The sequence below is a fragment of the Phaseolus vulgaris genome, chromosome 8, assembly GCF_000499845.2.
Source record: "Phaseolus vulgaris cultivar G19833 chromosome 8, P. vulgaris v2.0, whole genome shotgun sequence".
NCBI classification, from domain to species: Eukaryota; Viridiplantae; Streptophyta; class Magnoliopsida; order Fabales; family Fabaceae; genus Phaseolus; species Phaseolus vulgaris.
The window spans coordinates 46108775-46129216 of NC_023752.2; the positions used below are offsets into that span (position 1 = coordinate 46108775).

Here is a 20442-nt window from a genome sequence, read left to right on the forward strand (position 1 = left end):
GGGTTTTTATGAAATAAGGCAACATAGGGAGATTTATTCTAAAGAACAAGGGAGGGAAGGATGTTAATTATATGGGTGGCAGTGGTGAAAGTTTCACCCCAAAACTTTATGGGTAAAGAAGCAGAAGCAAGGAGAGTTAACCCCATTTCTGAAATGTGTTTGTGTTTACGTTCGATGGAACCATTTTGTGCATGTGTGTGAAGGCAAGTGAGGCGATGAAAGATACCATGCAGTTGAGTAAAAGGTTTCAAACATAAGAATTCTTTAGCATTGTCCGTTTGAATAGCACAAAGTTTAAATCCAGTTTGATTTTCTGCAAAAGTTTTAAAACATATAAGAGAATTTAAAGCTTGTGATTTATTATGTAGAAGAAACAGCCATGTATATTTTGTGTGAGCATCTAAGAACAAAATATAGTAATGTGCACCATTTGAAGCACAAACAGGAGCAGGACCCCAGATATCAATGAAAACTAATTGCAATGGTTCAGTATATTGAGTAACAAAGGTGTGAAAAGGAAGCTGATGAAGCTTTCCTTGTATGCATGGTTCACAAAAATGAGTTTGAGAATGATAGGAAATATGGCAGTCATTCAAAACATGCTTAACAATAGTAAAATTACAGTGTCCAAGTCTATTATGCCAAAGTTGTAAAAGAGGTATCTTGGGATTATAAGAAGCATAGTGAACGGAGGGAGCAGGCGGAGAAAGGGATGGCAGAAACACATAAAACCCATCTTTAATTACTCCTTGAAGTAAAATCTGATGGGTTTCCTGATTTTTAACACAACAACGGTTAGCATGAAATTCAAAGTAAACATTGTTGTCTTTAGCAAATTGAGCAACACTGATTAGTTTTTAGTGATGGCAGGCACATGCAACATATTATGGAGTTTGAACATGGTGTGAGAATGGGGGTTAGTATAAACAGCAAAATCAGTGTGAGAAATAGATGTACCTTGTCTGTTGCCGAGTTTGAGATCATATTACCGTGATATGGTTGTTTGTGAGTAAAGAACTTAGAGTCTTTGGTGATATGGTGTGTGGCACCCGTATCAGGATACCAGAGAGGGTCTTCTATGGTGGAGGGTGCACCAAGAATAGACGAAGTGGAATCAGAGTCCATGGAAGATGTATAATGAGAAATATTAGCATTGTAAGAGTGAGTAGGAGGAGGATCATACCTATGCCAACATGTGTCCGCAGTGTGGCCAGTCTTATGGCAGATCTGACATATCGGTTTTGTAGAATTCCAAGACGCATCATGGTGGAGAAGGGAACAAACATGTGGACGAAGGCTGGGTGTACGAAAGTCAGTGGGATGTTGGGATCGACCTCCATGAAAGGGATAGGTGGAAGGTTTCTTTTTGTGTTGGTTCTTGAGATTCCATGAAGAGGAAACGTTGTTTACCTGAAGAATAGAGTCATGTGCTAGCTTGTGCCTTTCAAACTGTTCTTCTTGCACAAGCAGAAGAGCTTCAAGATTGTATACTGTGTATAGGTCTTGACGAGAAAGAATGGAAGTGATGAAACCATCATAATCTGCATAGAGCCCGTCAAGAATGGCTTCGACATGGTCTGCAGTGGACATGAGGGAACCAACAGCAGCAAGCAAGTCAACAATTTTCTTTATATCAGTGACATAGGTGGTGATAGATCTATCATTCTTTGGAGTTTTCAGAAGAAGGTGAAACTTCTTGACCATGGCACGGGTGTGTAAAGCAAAATGAGTGAGCAGACGACACCAGATTGCAGCAGAAGACTCCAGACCAACCATTTTGGTTAAAAGAGAGGAGGACATGGAAGCAAAAAGCCAGGCTACAAGAATTTTATCTTATTGATGATAGGTGCAATACGCAGGGTTGGCCACGGTGCGGTTGTTTTAATTCAGAAACTCAGATGGAACTATAGTGCCATCCAAGAAATACATAAGTTGGAGACCACGTAGAGTAGCACTTACCTGTTGTTTCCATACTACAAAGTTTTCATCAGTGAGCTTGAGAGAGATAGGAGTGTGAAAATGGTGGACAGCAGAAGGGATGGGTATGCATTCGTCAGAGAGAGAAGAAGAAGAAGAAGAAGAAGAAGAAGATGAAGATGAAGGAGAAGACATGATAGGAAAGAGAGAGAGAGAGATAGAGAAAAAGGCTCAGAATACCATGAATGAAAAAGGAATGATATTATTATTCATGTTTTAGGAAGACGAGAATAAGAGCTTATATACAGAGTATGGACTGCAACTAACTATTAGGTTAGCAGAACCGTAAAGAGGGACTAATAGAAAACTATATTAACTAAATAACTAACACTAACAATAGGGAAAACTATTTTCTTAAATATAAAATAAAACAGAACTCAAAATTAACCTTAAGATGTTGTCTGAGATGTATTGAAATTAATGGGGGAGAGAATTGAGAGAAACATCAGAGAGCCCTAACATGTCTTTAGAGGATAGTCGTGAGGACATGCTACGAACACACAGCGGAGAAAGCAGAGAACGCAGAGAATCCAACCCTAAATCAATAACTAATCGTTAAAAACCCCTAAACTTTACCTTGTTTGATGAGCATAACCAGACGAAATGCCCTTTCAATTCTCCAAATTACGACATTTCTCCTCCCTCTGTGGTGGTCTGTGTGTTTGTTTCTCCATCGCCGACTCTTCTTCTTTTCTTCCATTTACCCTATCTTTTTGTAATTGGTACATGTTTTGTTAAACCGCCCATAAAAACCATATTCTCTTTCTTTTCAATTTTGCACCTACTTCTTTTCTTCGATTTATCCTATTTTTTACACAATATATAAATATATATATATATATATATTTCCATTTAGGACAATCTCTACATGTAAAACTTTTTAAGGAAAAGTTTTCAGGGTGTAGTTTCTTAAAAATAAAATATTAAAATAATAAAATTACTACCATTTATTAAAAAAGCCTTGACACTTATCCACGATTTAGGAAACACTTTATTTTTTTTTTAATTTTGTATGTAAAACCTTACATACAGATATAATCTGTATGTAACTCTTTTCGCTATTTTAAAATTTGTATGTAACACATTATATAAGAATATAATTCTTATGTAAATATTTCATCTATTTTAGTTAAATATGTAATACCTTATATATGGATAGAATTCTTATGTAACTATTTCCATTTTTTTAATTAAATATGTAATACATTATATACGGATAGAATCCATATGTAACAATTTTTATTTTTTTTTATTAAAAATGTAATGTTGTATATACAGATATGATCTGTATGTAATTATTCCTGCTTTATGGCGCCAAAATTACATACGAATTATGTTTGTATGTAATTACTTTTGGTTTACATACGAAAAAATCGGTATGTAATGTGTATTTACATAGTAAATTAAATCCCTAAGTAAATATTCATATGTAACGCTCCATTTACATACGAATTTGTATCCGTATGTAATAATCAGAATGTAAATAAATAATTTCTTACAGTGAACGTACATATCATAAGCTAGCTAGAAAGTCTAAGTTGTGCAATCTTTTTACTTTTAATAGACCGTTTAATTCATTCCCGATTTCTTTTGATTGCGATTCTGACACTAATAACATGGTTATAAGAACTTTGAGAGAGCTTATAACACCTTATGCGAACATCCAAACTCTATGTATTTAATATCCTGAGTTAGATGTGTATTGTGAACTTAAATCAGGTTTGATTCACCTTCTTCCAAAGTCTCATGGTCTTGTAAGTGAAACCATCACAAGCACCTTAAAGAATTTCATATTTTATACTTCACCATGAGGCCAACTGAAGTCCCATAAGAACACATCAAGTGTAAGGCATTTTCATTCCTGTTGCAATATGCAACAAAGGATTTGTTATACTACCTGCCACCAAGATCAGTGACTAGTTGAGAGAATCTTATTAGAATGTTCTTAGATAAATTATTCCATGTGTTTAGAGTAACCTTAATAAGAAAAGCTATATGTGACATCAGAAAGGTGGACAAAGAGATTCTATATGAGTACTGAGATAGATACAAAAGACTTTCTGCAAGCTTCCCATATGATCATATTCATGAGCAATAACTTATCCAATACTTTTATGAAAGTTCTAACTTCAATGTTTAGGAAAATGATAGACGTTGCTAGTGAAGGAGCTTTGTTGATAAGACTTTAGTTGTAGAGAGACCATTAATACAGAACACTTATGTTGCTTAACACTCAAAATTGGAGAACGAGCTAGACCACCTAACGTCTCTATTAAAGCAACTAGCTATGTCTCTTATGTGAGTTGATTTTAGAATTGCACATTTTTATGGGTTGCACTTTGTGTATGACTTTTGATTTTAAGCAGAATATGGTGAAAAACCCAAAAAAGATTCCCACTGGACATGAACTTAATCAAGTGGTTAAGTGTGAAGGTTCACTTCTAGAGGGCAAAGAGAAAATACAATTATATGGTGTTTATGATGAATAGGTGCGAAATTAAAGAACATATAAGGGAAAGAAAGAAGATGGAAACCAAATAGAAAAAGATGAACACAAGAACATAAAGGAATGGAAAAATAAAAAAGATTAAAGGAAAGAGAAGCTTAGGATGATGAAGGTTTGGTCACGCCACTTGGAAGGGGAGGAGAATCCAAGATTAGTGGTGAAGAGCCGCCACTTGAAGTGTAAAACACTCAAGATAAGACCCAAATTCTAGGAGACTCAACTCACTAAACACTTTGACAAAGTTTCTTTTCTATTCAAAATTCAATGTATGAAATACATGAGGTAAGACACTCTATTTATAGAAGAGAGTGTCTTGGAGAGCAAGATAGAGGGGTAGGGGTGTCATTTGTGAAAAACCTTCTAGAAGGTAGGTCAAAGTGGAGTGCCTCCCAAGCTAGCCTACATCTTTTAGAAACTAGGTTAAGGGGCGGTTTGGAAATAGTTTCTAGAAGCTAGGTTTTTTTTGGTGAGTTTGGCACAGGCCCAATATTCTTCTATTTGGCACCCCTAAAGTGAACCCAATTTATTTTACATAAACTTGTCTTGTTAAAAGACTAGAAGGAAGAACATCTGTTGGTCTGACTTATGTCTAGTTCTTCTTCTGTTGAGGTCCTTCTGAAGTTTGATAGGGCCTTGTCTTGAATGCTTAGATGACTGATTTAATTGTGAAGTGTTTGTTGTGTCCTTGGTTATCTCCTTGTCTAATTGGATTGTATCACTAGACCATATGATCAGATAGTCTGATAGAGCTTTAGACGATCCCATAAAACCGTGAAACCTCTCTTCCATTCCCAAAGAGAGTTATTTCCATACCTTTGAACAACTTCAATTCTATAGCCCTTCTAGCAGAAGAGCTCAACCATCTACAAGTGTTGAACATCCATATGTTCATGTTCCTTTTCCACAAAGAGTTGTACAAAAGAATAAGAAATTGGAGACCTTCAGAAAAGTAGATGTCAATATACCATTGCTTGATTCCATTAAACAAATTACAAAATATGCCAACTTTTAATGGATATGTGCACACATAGAAGGCGTCTAACAGGAAATGAAAGAATTAACATGGGGAGAAATGTATTTTCACTCATTGGAAACCAATGGCTGAAGTTCATAGAAAATGTAAAGACCCAAGAACATTCATTATTCCCAGCATCATAATTAATAATATATTTGATATGTTTTCACCATATGCACTATGAGAATGATTTCCTCTAATGGTTTAGGTTCGAACGGTCTTCACAACGTTTTCCCGTCATCTTCTCCTCTTACAATGTTGTTGTTAGTCCATTGAAGATGGAAAAATGATACAACAAGGCCCAACAATAATAGGCCCAAACGTCAGATTGTTAAGCCCAAATGGATGAAAGACTACATTATGTAGGTGTTATTAGAAAGTTTAGGGGAACAATGTAAGGCCAGTTTGGCCCATACAACTTCTATTTAGGTCAGTTTTTAACAGTAATTAGAGGAGGAGAATTTTGATGTTACCCTAGTATCAATTATCTTAGTGTAGCCGTAGAAAGAGCCTATCAATTGGTGCTTTCATTGACCTTCCCAATGCCTCCTTCTAAACCCCAAACCAAAGACCTAGAAGAAATTCTACAATCCATTCAAGAACGTCTGTCATGTATTCAGGTTCAGATGGACGATAATCACACCTGCCAGGCAGCCATGGAGACACATAATGATTCGGTTCAATCCACCCTCACTTTTCTCATGAATCACATTCCCTCCACACACACCGATGGAAACACAAATCAACCCCCTGGCAGCACCCAATATAATAGCAACCCCCCGTCCACCTACACTAACCATCAAGCATAATTATTCAAACTCCAGCAAACCACCACGGTAACAGATTATCAATCCCGTTTTGAGAAATTATGTAACTACGTAGTTGGACTCACCCCTGATATTATACTTAATTGCTTTATTTCGGGACTCCAACCTGAAATCCGCAGAGAACTCTCCATCCTCAACCCATATTCTTTTTCCCAAGCTATTGGTCTAGCCAAACTCATTGAGGACAAACTTCGTGACCCCAAACCCATTACACCAAGCCCCCCATTGTCAGTGATGGTAGGAAACAGGGCCTTCATACAATGCCAAGGGATATGCCCCTTAGTGGACATCTCTCTTCAAACTTCTACATTCACCATTCCTTTTTACCTATTACCTATTGAAGGAGCAGATGTAGTTTTGGTATTGAATGGTTGCGCACTCTAGGGCCTATTCAGGCATATTTCTCTGTACCCAGCATTGCTTTCACTCACCAGAACAAACAAATCACCTTACAAGCTGCCACTCCATCTACCCCAACTTCAACCACTTACCACCAATTTTGCCAGTACCTATCCACCCATTCCATTGCATCCCTTCACCTGCTTTCAATAGACAACAACCCGATTCCATCAGTGACCTTGGACTCTGACCTACAAAACAAAACAATCTTTCAAAAACCCAAAGGTTTACCACCACCTAGACCACATGACCACCACATACCCCTTTTGCCTCATACCCCACCCATTAATGTTAAACCATATCGTTATCCCTACTCCCACAAGGAAATTATAACCCAACTCATCTCTGAGATGCTTCAAGAGGGTATCATTAAACCCAGCACAAGCCCGTTCTTCCCCCGTCCTCCTCATAAAAAAAAGATGGTAGTTGGCGCTTTTGTGTGGACTACAGAGCCTTAAATGCAGCCACCATCCATGACCGCTTTCCCATCCCTACCATCGATGAATTGCTCGATGAACTAGGCTCAACTACAGTTTTCACTAAGATTGATTTATACTCTGGGTATCATCAAATTCGACTTATTCCTCAAGACACTCATAAATCAGCTTTTAGAACCATTGATGGACATTACGAATTTTTAGTCATGCCTTTCGGATTGACTAATGCACCCTCCACTTTTCAGGCAGCCATGAATGACCTTCTCAGACCTTATTTACGGCGGTTTGTCATTGTTTTCTTTAATGATATTTTGATTTATAGTCCCAATTTGCAGGAACATATTGTGCACTTAAAGATTATCTTAGAAGTTTTGCATACTAAGAAATTTTTTGCTAAGTTATCTAAGTGCAGTTTTGCCACTTCTCAAGTAAATTATTTGGGCCATATCATTTCAGCTAAAGGAGTAGCCCCTGATCCAGAAAAGGTGATTGCCATACACAATTGGCCGCAACCACGTTCACTCACGGAATTACGTGGTTTTCTCAGCCTCACAGGATTTTATAGGAAGTTTGTTTATCACTACGCCACTCTCGCCGCTCCTCTCACCGATTTGTTGCATAATCAAAAGTTTACATGGAGTGTCTCAGCTCAGGAGGCCTTTACAAAATTAAAATTACAAATATCTCAAGTTCCTACACTACACCTACCATATTTTTCCTTGCCTTTTGTTGTGGAAATAGACGCATCTGCAGTAGTCGTGGAGGTCAGCCAAAAGGGGAACCCACTAGCCTTCTTCAGCAAGAAAATGTGTCCAAGGCTCCAAGCTTCATCAGTGTATGTCCGAGAAATGTATGCAATCACAGAAGCAGTAAAAAAATGGCGTCAGTACTTGTTGGGGCAACACTTCAAAATAATCACAGATCAAAAAAGTTTAAATACACTTCAGTCACAAACAATACAAACTCCAGAACAACAAAGATGGACATCAAAGTTACAGGGATATGATTTCCAAATTCTATACCGACCTGGCAAGCAAAATGTGGTTGTAGATGCTCTCTCACGCCAAGACACAGATCCACCTTCAATGTTGCTTGCACTCTCGTCGCCAATACCATTGTTGTTTGAAGAGTTACAGCAATTTTATTCCACCATAGAAGGAACAAGATTAGTAGACGCTTGCACTAAAGATACACAAGGACCCAACATCTTCTCAGTCCGTCATGGTCTGCTCTTCTTTCGGCACCAAGTGTTTATTCTAGATACCAACAATTTCAGAAACCGCATCCTCCTAGAACTACATGAATCGCCCACAGCGGGTCATTCCGGTATTAAACCCACCCTTGCTCGCATTGCTGTTGCCTTCTACTGGCCGGGGTGGACTAGAGATGTCAAGAACTACATTCAACAATGCACCACATGTCAGCGTAACAAGTATTTGCCAACAAAACCCCATGGATTACTCCAACCCTTCCCATTACCAGATCAAGTGTGGAAAGATTTATCAATGGATTTTATAACACACTTACCCGCCTCTATAGGTCACTCGGTGATATGGGCCATATGTGATCGCCTCACGAAGTATGCTCACTTTGTGGCACTTCCCAAACAGTTCAATGCTCAACAACTTGCCAAGCGATTCTCGGTTGAGATTTGTCGTCTGCATGGGCTGCCAAAAACCATTGTCTCAGACCGAGATCCACTATTTATCAGCACGTTCTGGAAACACCTATTCAAGGCACAAGGCACAACATTAAAGTTCAGTTCTGCTTATCATCCGCAAACTGATGGACAGACAGAAGCTCTTAATCGAAGTTTGGAAGATTACCTACGATGCTTTGCAGGCGAACATCCTCACACTTGGTTCCAATATCTTCATCTAGCGTAACTTTGTCACAATACGACTTATCACTCTGCCATTGGAACCTCACCGTTCCATGCTCTGTACGGAAGACAACCTCCCACCGCCCTAGATCTGTTGCACAGTCCACGCTCAGGCACCACCGTTGTTGATTTATTGCACCAACACACGTTGGTTCTCCACGCCCTCAAACAAAACCTTCATCAGGCCTGTCAACGAATGTGCGACCAGGCCAACCGCCACTGATCTGAACGCTCTTTTAACCCCGATGACTGGGTATGGGTACGTCTTCAACCTCACCGCCAACAATCGGTGGAGCTTCGTACATGTTCGAAGCTCGCCCCTCGTTACTCGGGGCTTAATCAAGTGCGCCACCGCATCGGCGCTGTGGCCTACGAACTCTGTTTACCAACCACCTCGCGAGTACACCCGGTATTTCATGTATCCCTCCTCCGTGCTTTCAAAGGAACCCATGTAGCCACAGATATTAATTCACTCTCTCATGCGGATAGAGACTCGCCAAACTCTTTGAATAACCCCACGCCTAACCTCAAAAGCATTTCAAATGTCCAACCACTTCACTCACCTGACTTTGAAACCCCTTCAGAAGAGCAATTAATGCCTCCACCTAACTCTGCACCATGTGACTCAACACTTTCCAACCAGCATTTAATAGCCCCACCTAACCCTGCAGAACTTTTAAACCCACCATTAAGTGACTCACCTAACTCTCTGCCCCAACCACCCATTCCAACCACTCACACAAGGCCACGTAATGACCACATTTTAGATTCCCAAAACCAAGACTTCACTCCTAACAATGCTATAACGTTCCAAAACAATCCACAAATGGGCCAATCCAATGTTCACCCTTCACACCCAACACATCCGCAAGCCCAATCCGATAATGACTCTTCAGCCCAAATCAATCCAACTACTCACTTTGAGGATAAAGTGTTGGAACCCGCGGATGGTACTGATACAACAGGGCCCAACAATAATAGGCCCAAACGTCAGATTGTTAAGCCCAAATGGATGAAAGACTACATTATGTAATTAATTAGGTGTTATTAGAAAGTTTAGGGGAACAATGTAAGGCCAGTTTGGCCCATACAACTTCTATTTAGGTCATTTTTTAACAGTAATGAGAGGAGGAGAATTTTGATGTTACCCTAGTATCAATTATCTTAGTGTAGCCGTAGAAAGAGCCTATCAAAAAACCTCTCACTCCACTCCCGCGTTTTGGACAAGGTTCTCGTCCTCATGTTTTGACCAACTTTGCTCCCATATTGTATTTAAGAAAAAGAAATAGAAAAACTCAACTCTCACTTAAAGGATAATATATAAAAAAATTGTCACCTCAAGTTGTGGAAGTGGTGTTTGCAAAATCTAGTGTACGAGTATCAACACTCGTAATATTTTATATGATAAAACATTAAATTATTTGACAAATAGTATTCGTATCATATAATCGAATTCATCATCTTTAAAACTCATAAATTCTTTATTAATGCAATAAAAATTCAACTCAATAACCCAATACAACCCATAAAATATAATTAGATTTAATTAGAAGTTAGGTACAATCAGCTTACACTCATTTGCACTTAAACAAATATGAGTAATAATAAATAAGGAGTTATGTCTTAGTCTCTCTAAATGTATAATCGGACACAACCAGAACAAGATTATTGAATAAGTTACGAAAAGATTGAAATCAAAATACCGTTTCTTTCTCGTGAGTTAGTTTAAATAGTGATATTAGTATCCTTATCGAATCGAACACTCCACCAAGTTTTAAAACATTTGGTTAAAACGATAATGGGTAGCATGAAAACCGCAAGACATAACAAAATGCTTCAAAATGAAGGTGCAGCATATATGTGTCATCGTTGATTTTTCGTGATATTTGTCTTCAAAATATATTAAAAAAAATTAATGTATCAAAATCAATGTATTTTAAAGACATAATAGAATAACAGCAACAAAAACTCAATACAAAAACTAGACTGTCATTGTATCATGAATGGAAAAGTTAACTAGCTCGTTGGACTAGTATTTATTTCTCTTAAAAAAACATTTAAATATGTGATAATGTAATTTGGTAGTTCGTGCTAATTAAATTGGATGTACTGCACATAGAATTCCTTATCCCTAATATATATATGGATAAAACGGATGCATGTTGAATGAGTCTCCTTGAATTTAGGTCCATTCCTATAAATAGTTCAGTAATATAATTTTTTTTTACTCACATTGGTGATAAAGAGAATGCCCTGAGGCAATCAACAATCACAAGTCTTTTTTATAAAGGGAGGTTATTTATTAGCAGCATAAAACAGTGTTGGAGGCTAAACACAATTATTTAGCAACAGAGCCAATTAAGAATAATTTACCAGATAATATTATGATACAAACAGTTTCTGAGAAGAACCAAGGCTAGGAGATTGGCAATTTCAGATATTAGATTTTCCTCCTTTTGAGTACACAACAGAATTCCAAGATGGGTTCCGAGGAAGAAATGTATCCTGCCAACAGTAGTAATTGTTACAAGACCAAAACATAAAGAACACACGCCATCAAAGCACAAGATGGATAAGTGCTAAGTGCAAAAAATTTGAGACCAGAACGTAAAACTGGATCTGCCACATTTTAAGTACTGTAGTATGAGTCAACGGTGCTCTAGCATAGACAAAAGTAAAGAAGTCACAATTCTGGCAAATAGGTATGAGAAAAAATATGATTATATTTTTAAGCTCATAACTTAAACCTACACATATAAGTTCATTGCTTGCTAAATAAATGTGGAATTATGGCAACCATTTTTAAATAAATGTGATTACTACCTGAAAGTAATCACTGAAAACAAAATTAATTCATGGACGGAATAGTAATCAAAATTGTTGTGGTAATTTTACGGAACAACTACACCGGAATGTATAAAAACATCAATCACACTAATATTACAAAGAATGAGAACAGAAATAAAGGAACAAGAAGGAAAAGAATCAAAATACAAGAATTTCAGGTAGTTCGTTTAGGGTGTTAACGAACTTCAATTTACGTCCACGGACAATCTTCACTAAGGATAAGTTTTTCTTCTTCACTTGAGTTACAAAAAGAACTTAACAGGTATTACAACTCAATTGTTACTCTCTCAAAATAGTTAATGCTTTTTCACTACAACTTACATAATAACAACAACCAATGTCATGTCTTACATCAAGTTCCTATTTATACAACCCAGTAATAACCAAACTTCCTATGAATCACACCCTGTACCATTCAACAAAAATTGTTACACGTGGAACAAGTGTTTCACGCTTAACGTAAGACATGAAAACATTAGACACTCTACATAATAGTAGACACAGTTGGGTATACAAGACGACCCTCCACCAAAGGAGGGTACATGACGTTAGACACTTTGATTGAGACAAGATGACTTTCATCAGACGATGCCAAGATAGTCTTCACCAAACACAACCTTTAAAAGATATTTTCAGAGTCAAGTGTGGTTGGAATCCCACATTGGGTAAAAATATGCAAAAAGAGCAAGATATAAGGAGAAAAGATGCACAAACCTATTGGTTTAAGGTTTGGGGTTAAAGGTGGTGTTATGATTCCTTATATGAGTTTGCTTATGACTTAATGTCACATATCTCCCTGGACTCTACCTTCAAAATAATCCAACAAGTGGTATCAAAGTTGTTGGTCTTGTTGACCGACTCGGAGGAGTGCCAATGTAGATTGGATGAAAAATGTTTCTGCTCAAGGGAGAGTATAACCAATATGAAAGGGATTTGCACTTGAGGGGAGTTTATGGGCATGAGTTTCAGTCTAGAATTAAAATTAAGACTTTCTGACCTATAGCAAACTCTTTCCCAATAATGAAATGATCATGACACTGCTTAGTATTTTCTTTATAAAACTTAGTTTTCATAGACCTTTAGACGGATCTCATCCAATTCTTGTAGCTGAAGCTTTCTCTGTTCTCTTGCTTGGTCATTATCCAAGTTACCAGCTTTGACAACCCAGTATGCCTTGTGTTCAATATCTACAGGCAGGTGACATGCCTTACCAAAGACAACTGTCACCTTACCAAAGACAACTCTAAAGGGAGACATCCCAATAGGTGCTTTGTTAGCCAGTCTTAAACGCCCAAAGAGCGTCATTTAGACGATGGCTCCAATTTTGCTAGGCTTCACCAGTTTCTCCAAAATCTCTTTATTTCTCTGAAAGAGATTTTTATCCATTGGTCTGGGGATGGTATGGTGTAGAAACTATGTGCACCACCCCATACTTCTTCAGTAGAGCGTCTATAGACCAATATAGTGAAAGCTCACTCATTTACAACTCAAGTAACAACAACAACCAACGTAATGATTTACACCAGGTATTTGTTTATACAATGCATTAATAACTAGCTCGCCATATATCACTTAATAGAAATTGTGGCACGTGGGACATGTCTTTCACGCTTAACACAAGACGTAATACATTACACTTACATAACAATAGAGACAACTGGGTATACAATACGATTCTCCACTAAACGGGTGTAAAAGACGTTAGATGCTCTAGCTAAGACAAGACAACCTTCATTAGACATGCCAAGATAGTCTTCAACAAGCAGGACCTTCAAATGATTTTGTATTCTTAGGTGTAGACGACTTTTACAAGACAACCTATTAAGGGCAAACAATATGTGCTACAAGAAAACCTAGTACAGGAAGGCAATCATATTTCAGTAAATCAATGTTCAACAAAAATATTGTGCCCAATGACTCAGCACAAAAACTGTGGAGAATCAAACATTAGAGACAACTATACTTTATAGTTAAGCCAAGTAAGTTACATATCCTTGTACGTCAGATTATACGGGTTATCAAGTTTCTATTTCAAACTAAGTATAATAGTAGTATTAACCTTAAATTATCCAATACAGTAAATCAATACTTTCTTAAACGCAATCAAACAAGTTCAGCGGCTGTTGATACTGCCCTATAAGATTCACAAATAACATTAAGGAGTTGAGGGACTTTAAAGGAAGCTAATACTTCGATCAAGAAAGGACAGAATACAAACTAAGCTTTCCATTAAATTTATGGACATGCCTTTAATCTGTGGCAAGCTATACTTTGTCTTGCAGTTCTATAATTACCAGCTAACCAACTATCAGGTGTTATAAAGTATCCATAGGTGTAGTGTAGCTTCTGATATGAATACTTCAAAACAACCAAATTCAGTAGCACTAGTTCTTTTCTTTATACTGGAGGTAAAGTTGAGTTTATGATGCTTAGCTCCCTAAATGTGCCCAAAATCAGTCAGGGACAATTTTAAAACCTTACTACAAAGCAAAGTGCTTTGAGGTCAATGACGCCAATAATTGAGATTGCTTCTATTTGCACATAAATTTTACAAACTACAACCAATTCACGCTGTCTAAGTCCATACAAAGACAACAATTTGGTGCTAGAATTCCTCAACCGTGCAATTCAAGTTGAGAATCAAGAAAACGATCAAGGATAATTGGAGAATACAGTTTCGATGATGGAATGTTGATAAAGCAAAGGACAACAATGAACCTATATTTTCTTTCCCAGGTAGACAAGAATTTCCTCTGCGGGGCAAGATTACATACTAAAGTGAAGGGCTTGCATATGTATAGAAGACTCCTCAATTTATAAACTAACATATCACAGCATCAAAGACTCCTCAATTTGAAGATGTAAAGAAGAAGGTACTTGCACACAACCTACCTTCCCCTTATGCAAAGAGACTGTGTCTGAATTCAAACCCATGACCAACCGATCACCAAGGCACAGCCTTACCTTGTGTCAAAGCTCACCCAGATTCAGTTTGTGTTACATGTGGTTTGACACTTTGTCCTTTAACCAAGGACCGCGGTTTGATTTCCGACTTGGAATGAAATGCAGTTGGAGGCAACAAATTACTCTAAAATGAACCAACCCAACAAGAGGAAATTAGTTAAGTGCGAAGCAAGAACATTGAGACACCTCCTAGTTACACCAAAAAAGCTCACCCTCATGATTGAGATTCAATCTACAAATAAACCTCTTACAAAATGCCCAAAACCTGTCCCTTACAACCCTCTCATGCCATACCAATGAACTCATGAAAACAAGCATACAAAGGAAACAAAACGAAAGAAGAAGCAAAAGTTAGGTCCTTACAGAGATATAGGAACAGGTGGGGATGACGGAGAAGGAGTGGGATTGGGCATGGTGAAAGGCAGCGACGCAGAGATGGGAGGCCAAGCCAAGACCTCTCTTGGAAGGGGGCACAAAGGTGTGGACCAAATCCATGACCTTCCCCTTCTCTCTCAACACGTACTCCAAAAACGCCTCCTTGTCCTCCGTCTCGAACCTCTGCAAAGCTTCGTTCCATACGATGTTGTTACTCTTCCCGCCCTCACCCTCACCCTCTCCTTTGCTGCTCGTCGCCATTTCCACACTCCGTACCCCCTCCCCTCACTATAGTATGTGTTATTCGTTACAAAATTGGGTTTAAATGTGTTTTTCCTCAATGTAATATAAAATCTTTCCACAAATTGCGATTCATCTGATTTATTTATTTTTCCAATATATAGTACAATTTTAAAAGCAATTTCTTTAAATAGGAAAAAAAATCGAAAATGGATAAATCATATTGAATATGATTTATTCAAAAGAAAATCTCCAATCATTTACGATTTCAAAAAATACAAAAACTAGTATATATTTTAATATAAAATCGTATATAAAATATACATTTTCAATATTAAAATATTATATTTTGTTAAATTAAAAAATTTGAAACTCTTATATTTCATATATATCTCTAAAATCGTATATGAAATATACATTTTTAATTTTCAAAAATAAAATATATAAAATAAATAAATTAATTAAAAACAATAGAAAAATCAGAGAAGTTTAAGTTATTATTTTTAATTTTTTATATATATAATTAAAGAAAATTGTCCGATAAATGTAAGTATTTTAATTATTATTAATACTATTATTATTGCTGTAATTATTATTATTATTATTTTTATTTTTATTTTTATTTTTAATATTAATGTTATTATAATTATTATAATTGTTATTAGTTTTATTAATATTATTATTATTAATATCAATATTATAATCACTATTAATATTTTTATTTATATTACTAATCTAATAATTATTATTATTATTATTATTATTGTAATTATTATTAGTATTTCTGTTTTATTTGTTATTATTAATATTATTAATAATATTAATATTATTGTGATTGTAATGGATCAGAGCGCGTAGAGCTCAGTTTCGGAGATCGAACATCGGCGCCTGCAGCAAGTAGGTTAGCTCAGCCATTACGTGGCTAGGGCTCAGGTATGTGTATATTAATTCTCATTCATGCATTGGTATAATCTTTCGCGTATAAGGTCTGGTAGGTCAGCGAAAGTGTGTTAAATGAGCCTAGGGGTGCATGTAGCGCATTTAGGTATATAAAAAGTAAAAGGTATTCTATCAGCTTAAACCCAGAGGACGTTAGGGCTTGATAGAGTATTTGCATGCTGATATGTAATGGCATATGGATGGTACTGTGATACACAAAGCATGTGAATGTACTCGAAAACAGATTTGATCCTGGGAAACGATACCCAAGTGGGTATCTAAGTGGTTATTCTGTTAATATTTGATACACTCCTAGGAGAGAAGATTATGTGCAGTTGTGATGTTAAGATTACACACACTGAAGTGGGATCTTCTCCCATTAAATATGTCCTTACTCAAGATAAGATTCTCGTAACAGAAGTTGTTACCGCAAGAGGTAACCTAGCGGCACTCTATAAAAGGGACTCTAGATCCCTGGTTACGGTACGCTGTTTCTAACGCTTGGCTAAGGCTTTACTAAGCATTAAATTAGATACTTCTTGTTTATTATAAGCCTTGTACTTACTTGATCGTAGGAGTGCGATCGGTCGTTAGGGCGCCCTCTGTCTCAACAGGAACAGCATCCAGACATTAAGGAAAGAATAAGTTCCACTACAAGGCAGACGGAATCCGAAGCTCGTCTGTAGAGGTCTACCGGCGACCAGGTCAACCGGCAGGAATTGTGATATTATTATTATTATTATTATTATTATAATTATTAATATTATTGTAATTATCAATAATAATATTATTATAGTTATTAACTTTATTATAATTATGGAATTTACTGATGGAAAATTTGATTTGTCGATAAAATCTGTCGGTAGTTTTTCATCGGTAATAAGAAATTTTCTTGTACTGAAAAGAGAATACCAAGAATAAATACAAGTTGGTGTGAGTGAAAAAGAATATGTGTGCTTTGTACATATTATATTTGCTATATAAGAACATTTAGTGAGTTTGGTTGTGTGTTAAACCTTGTAAATTCTTCACACATTGAAGTATATCCAATAAGCTTTGATTGTTCTCTCTTTTGGGAGTATTTTTCTCATACATTGAGAGGTCTTAGTCTTAGGGGAAGATTAAGATTGTGTACCTAGAGAGGTTTGTACTTGTACTTGGAGAGGTTTTTACTTGTTCTTGGAGATGTGTTGAAACTCGGTGTATCTGAAGAGGTGTAAAATATTTGTATCAAGAGAGGTGGAAAATACTTTTACCTCGAGAGATGTAGAGTACTTCTACCTAGAGAGGTGGAGAATACTTGTACCTAAAGAGGTGAAAAATACTTGTACCTGAAGAGGTGTAGAATGTTTGTTCCTAGAGAGGTGTTGAAACTCGTTAGTGAAAAGCTATTAAGTAGTTTGTTTAAGGGGACTATACATAACCCAAATAGTAGGGTGAACCAATATTATTGCCGATAAAAAAAGGGTGAACCAATATAAATTTGTATTTACTTCCCTCTTCTCTTTTCTTGTTATAGATTACTTTTATCATGTCTTTAGATTCGTGATTTGAGTTCAGACTCCATTCAAACTCTCTTATCCAATTAATGAAAGTAATATATATATATATATATATATATATATATATATATATATTTCAATAAAAAATTCAACTTTTAGTAAAAAATGTTAGTTGCACCTCTTCCAATAGAAATAATTTCTTTTTGGAGAATTTAACTACAAATTATTATGGTGAAACTATGTTTCCTAAGACTGTAATACATCTTTTTTTATAAACTAGTTCTTAAACCTATAATATTATTTGTTTTGATAATAAGGAAAATCATTAAAGTATAATCAAAGAACCACATATTAACAAAATAATTTATAATTTAAAAAACAATGATATAAACATCAAAATACCATTTACACACCAAACATATTTCTTACCTCAACAAAGATTATTAAGGAACTATGTAACTCGAAAAGTTTTTTAAAAGACATATATTCACTAAGTCCTATCAAAGACTAACACCTTATTCATAATCAAATTCTATCAAAATAGTACTAGCAGACTCTAGAAGTTGGGTTGAATAAAACCTTAAGACTTTTTCTCACAAATTACTAGTTCATCTAACAGATATCATCTAACATTACAAAACAACATATTAAATTTATATCAGTTCATTCATAACTTTTGTGTTACCCCCAGTTCTCTTTTTAAGTAAAGAATTTTAAAGGTTTCATTTATCAAAACTTGATTGTAAAGGAGTATACGAGTCACTGCTAACTATCACGAGTACATAAATCACTTATGGTTTTCTTTTTCTAATCTTTCCTTGAGATTAAGAACTAAAGTATTCTAATTGTCGCTTTTGGCTATAAAACAAAGTAGGTTTGATTAAAAGAAGATAACTTTCAGAGAGATGATAAGCATGTGGCTTCCTCACAGGTGGGTAATTTCACAAGGTGAAGAACACAAATGTTTCTCACACTCCCATAGAAAAAATTATTGTATACTAAACTTATAGATACACTAAACTTATAAATCAGGGAGCTAACATATCTTTTACGTTGAAGTTTCTTGATTGGTGTTAGATATTTAAGCAACTTGGTCTATAGGTCTCTATGGAAATAACCGATGTTATGTAATATTCAAGAGAAATAATCTTTATTTTGTTAATAATGTAATCTTTAGATATTTCCATAAAAACATCTTTCATTCATTTTGCTTGGGAAATCAACGTCTTAACATAGAAGATTGAGTTTCCTTCTAAGTAACCTTGTTGTAAAAATAGAGACATTTAAAGTATATTTGAAAGATATGTGTCATTTAGTTCCATTTCAATTACATTGCTTGTGCTTCTCATTGATTTTAGGATCAATTGTTTCCTTATACATGATGTGAGTTGATTTTAGATTGGCACATTTTAAGATTTCACTTTTTGTATGATTTTTTATTTTTAGCAATGTAAGGTGAGAACCCAAAGAAGATCCCCACTGGACACGAACTTAACCAAGTGGTTAAGTAAGTGTGAAGATTCACTTCTATAGGGCAAAAGGAAAACACAAGTATATGGTGATTATGATGAATGGGGCATAAATTAAAGAACAAATGAAACAAAGAATGAATGAAGATGACTGAATTGAAAAGACATAAACAAGAACATAAAGAAGGAATGTAAATGGCGTAAATGAAAGGAAGGAAATGAGAAAAGGTGAAGGAAGCTTATGGAGAATGGAGAGAAGGGTCACATCACTTGGAGGGTGGGAAACCCCAAGATAAGTAAGGAAAAGACGCCACTTGAAGTGCTCACACAACTCAAGATGAGACCCAAAATACTAGGAGACTAAGCTCACTAATCACTCCTGCAAAGTTTCCTTTCTATTTCAAAATTCAATGTCAATACATGGAAGAAGGCACCCTTTATATAGGAAGGAGTGACTTGGAGGGAAAGATGAATGAGGGGTAGAAAAGGAAGGGGAGAGGGGCTGCCTAGGGTGTTGACAATGGTCAAAATCGCACCTTAGGCATAGCTTCTAGAAGTTAGGTTAAAAACCTTAATTCTAGGTGTATGTGTCCTGAAAAGTGGGTTTGGAACAAGCCCATTTTACTAAGTGCACTCCTATTTATGCTATGTAAACCTACTCTAGCTTATTCTTCTATTTGGACCCCTAAAGTGAGCCCAATTTATTTACAAACATTTTTTTCTTGTAAGAAGACCAGAAGAAAGAACATTTGATGCTCTGGTTTATGCCCAATTCTTCTTCTGTTGAGGTCCTTCTGACACATGTGGAGCCTTGTCTTGGATGCTGAGATGAATTATCAAAGTGTGAAATGTCTTTTGTGTCCTTCGTCATCTTCTTGGCTATTTGGGTTGTATCATGCCCAAGTTGGAAAGAATTCATCCTCGAATTTAGAACTCCTACAAATGACATGGTTAGTTTGTTCACAAATAAGATATTGCGAGATGTGGGTTGTGAAGTAAACTTATGTTCCTGAAGCTTTGGGAGTTCATAGCGTTGAGTTCTATATACAAGCCATGTTTGGAA

General features: G+C 36.1%; 1 protein-coding gene and 1 long non-coding RNA gene across 3 annotated transcripts; both read right to left on the reverse strand.

Moving 5' to 3' along the window:
• Window positions 1-5423: 5423 nt before the first annotated feature.
• Window positions 5424-9712, reverse strand: LOC137826400 (uncharacterized). 2 transcript variants are annotated; one of them, XR_011083486.1, is made up of 3 exons: window positions 8992-9712; window positions 8689-8888; window positions 5424-8557 (listed from the first exon to the last, which is right to left on the reverse strand). It is a non-coding gene; the product is annotated as an uncharacterized lncRNA (long non-coding RNA). The 2 variants fall into 2 exon arrangements; XR_011083485.1 differs by having other exon boundaries at window positions 8988-9678.
• A 1609-nt stretch (window positions 9713-11321) lies between these two features.
• Window positions 11322-15530, reverse strand: LOC137825494 (acetyltransferase At1g77540-like). The gene is made up of 2 exons (XM_068631164.1): window positions 15218-15530; window positions 11322-11548 (listed from the first exon to the last, which is right to left on the reverse strand). Exons 1-2 carry the CDS (start codon window positions 15488-15490, stop codon window positions 11477-11479), a joined length of 345 nt encoding a protein of 114 aa, XP_068487265.1. The 5' UTR covers window positions 15491-15530; the 3' UTR covers window positions 11322-11476.
• Between the last annotated feature and the right edge of the window lie 4912 nt (window positions 15531-20442).

What these genes read in the sequence shown, in the direction of transcription:
- LOC137825494 (XM_068631164.1), bottom strand. Translation starts at nt 15,490, where the DNA reads ATGGCGACGAGCAGCAAAGGAGAGGGTGAGGGTGAGGGCGGGAAGAGT. An exon ending in CCACCTGTTCCTATATCTCT is followed by an intron (nt 11,549 to 15,217) that starts GTAAGGACCTAA and finishes TACTGTTGGCAG; the next exon opens with GATACATTTCTTCCTCGGAA.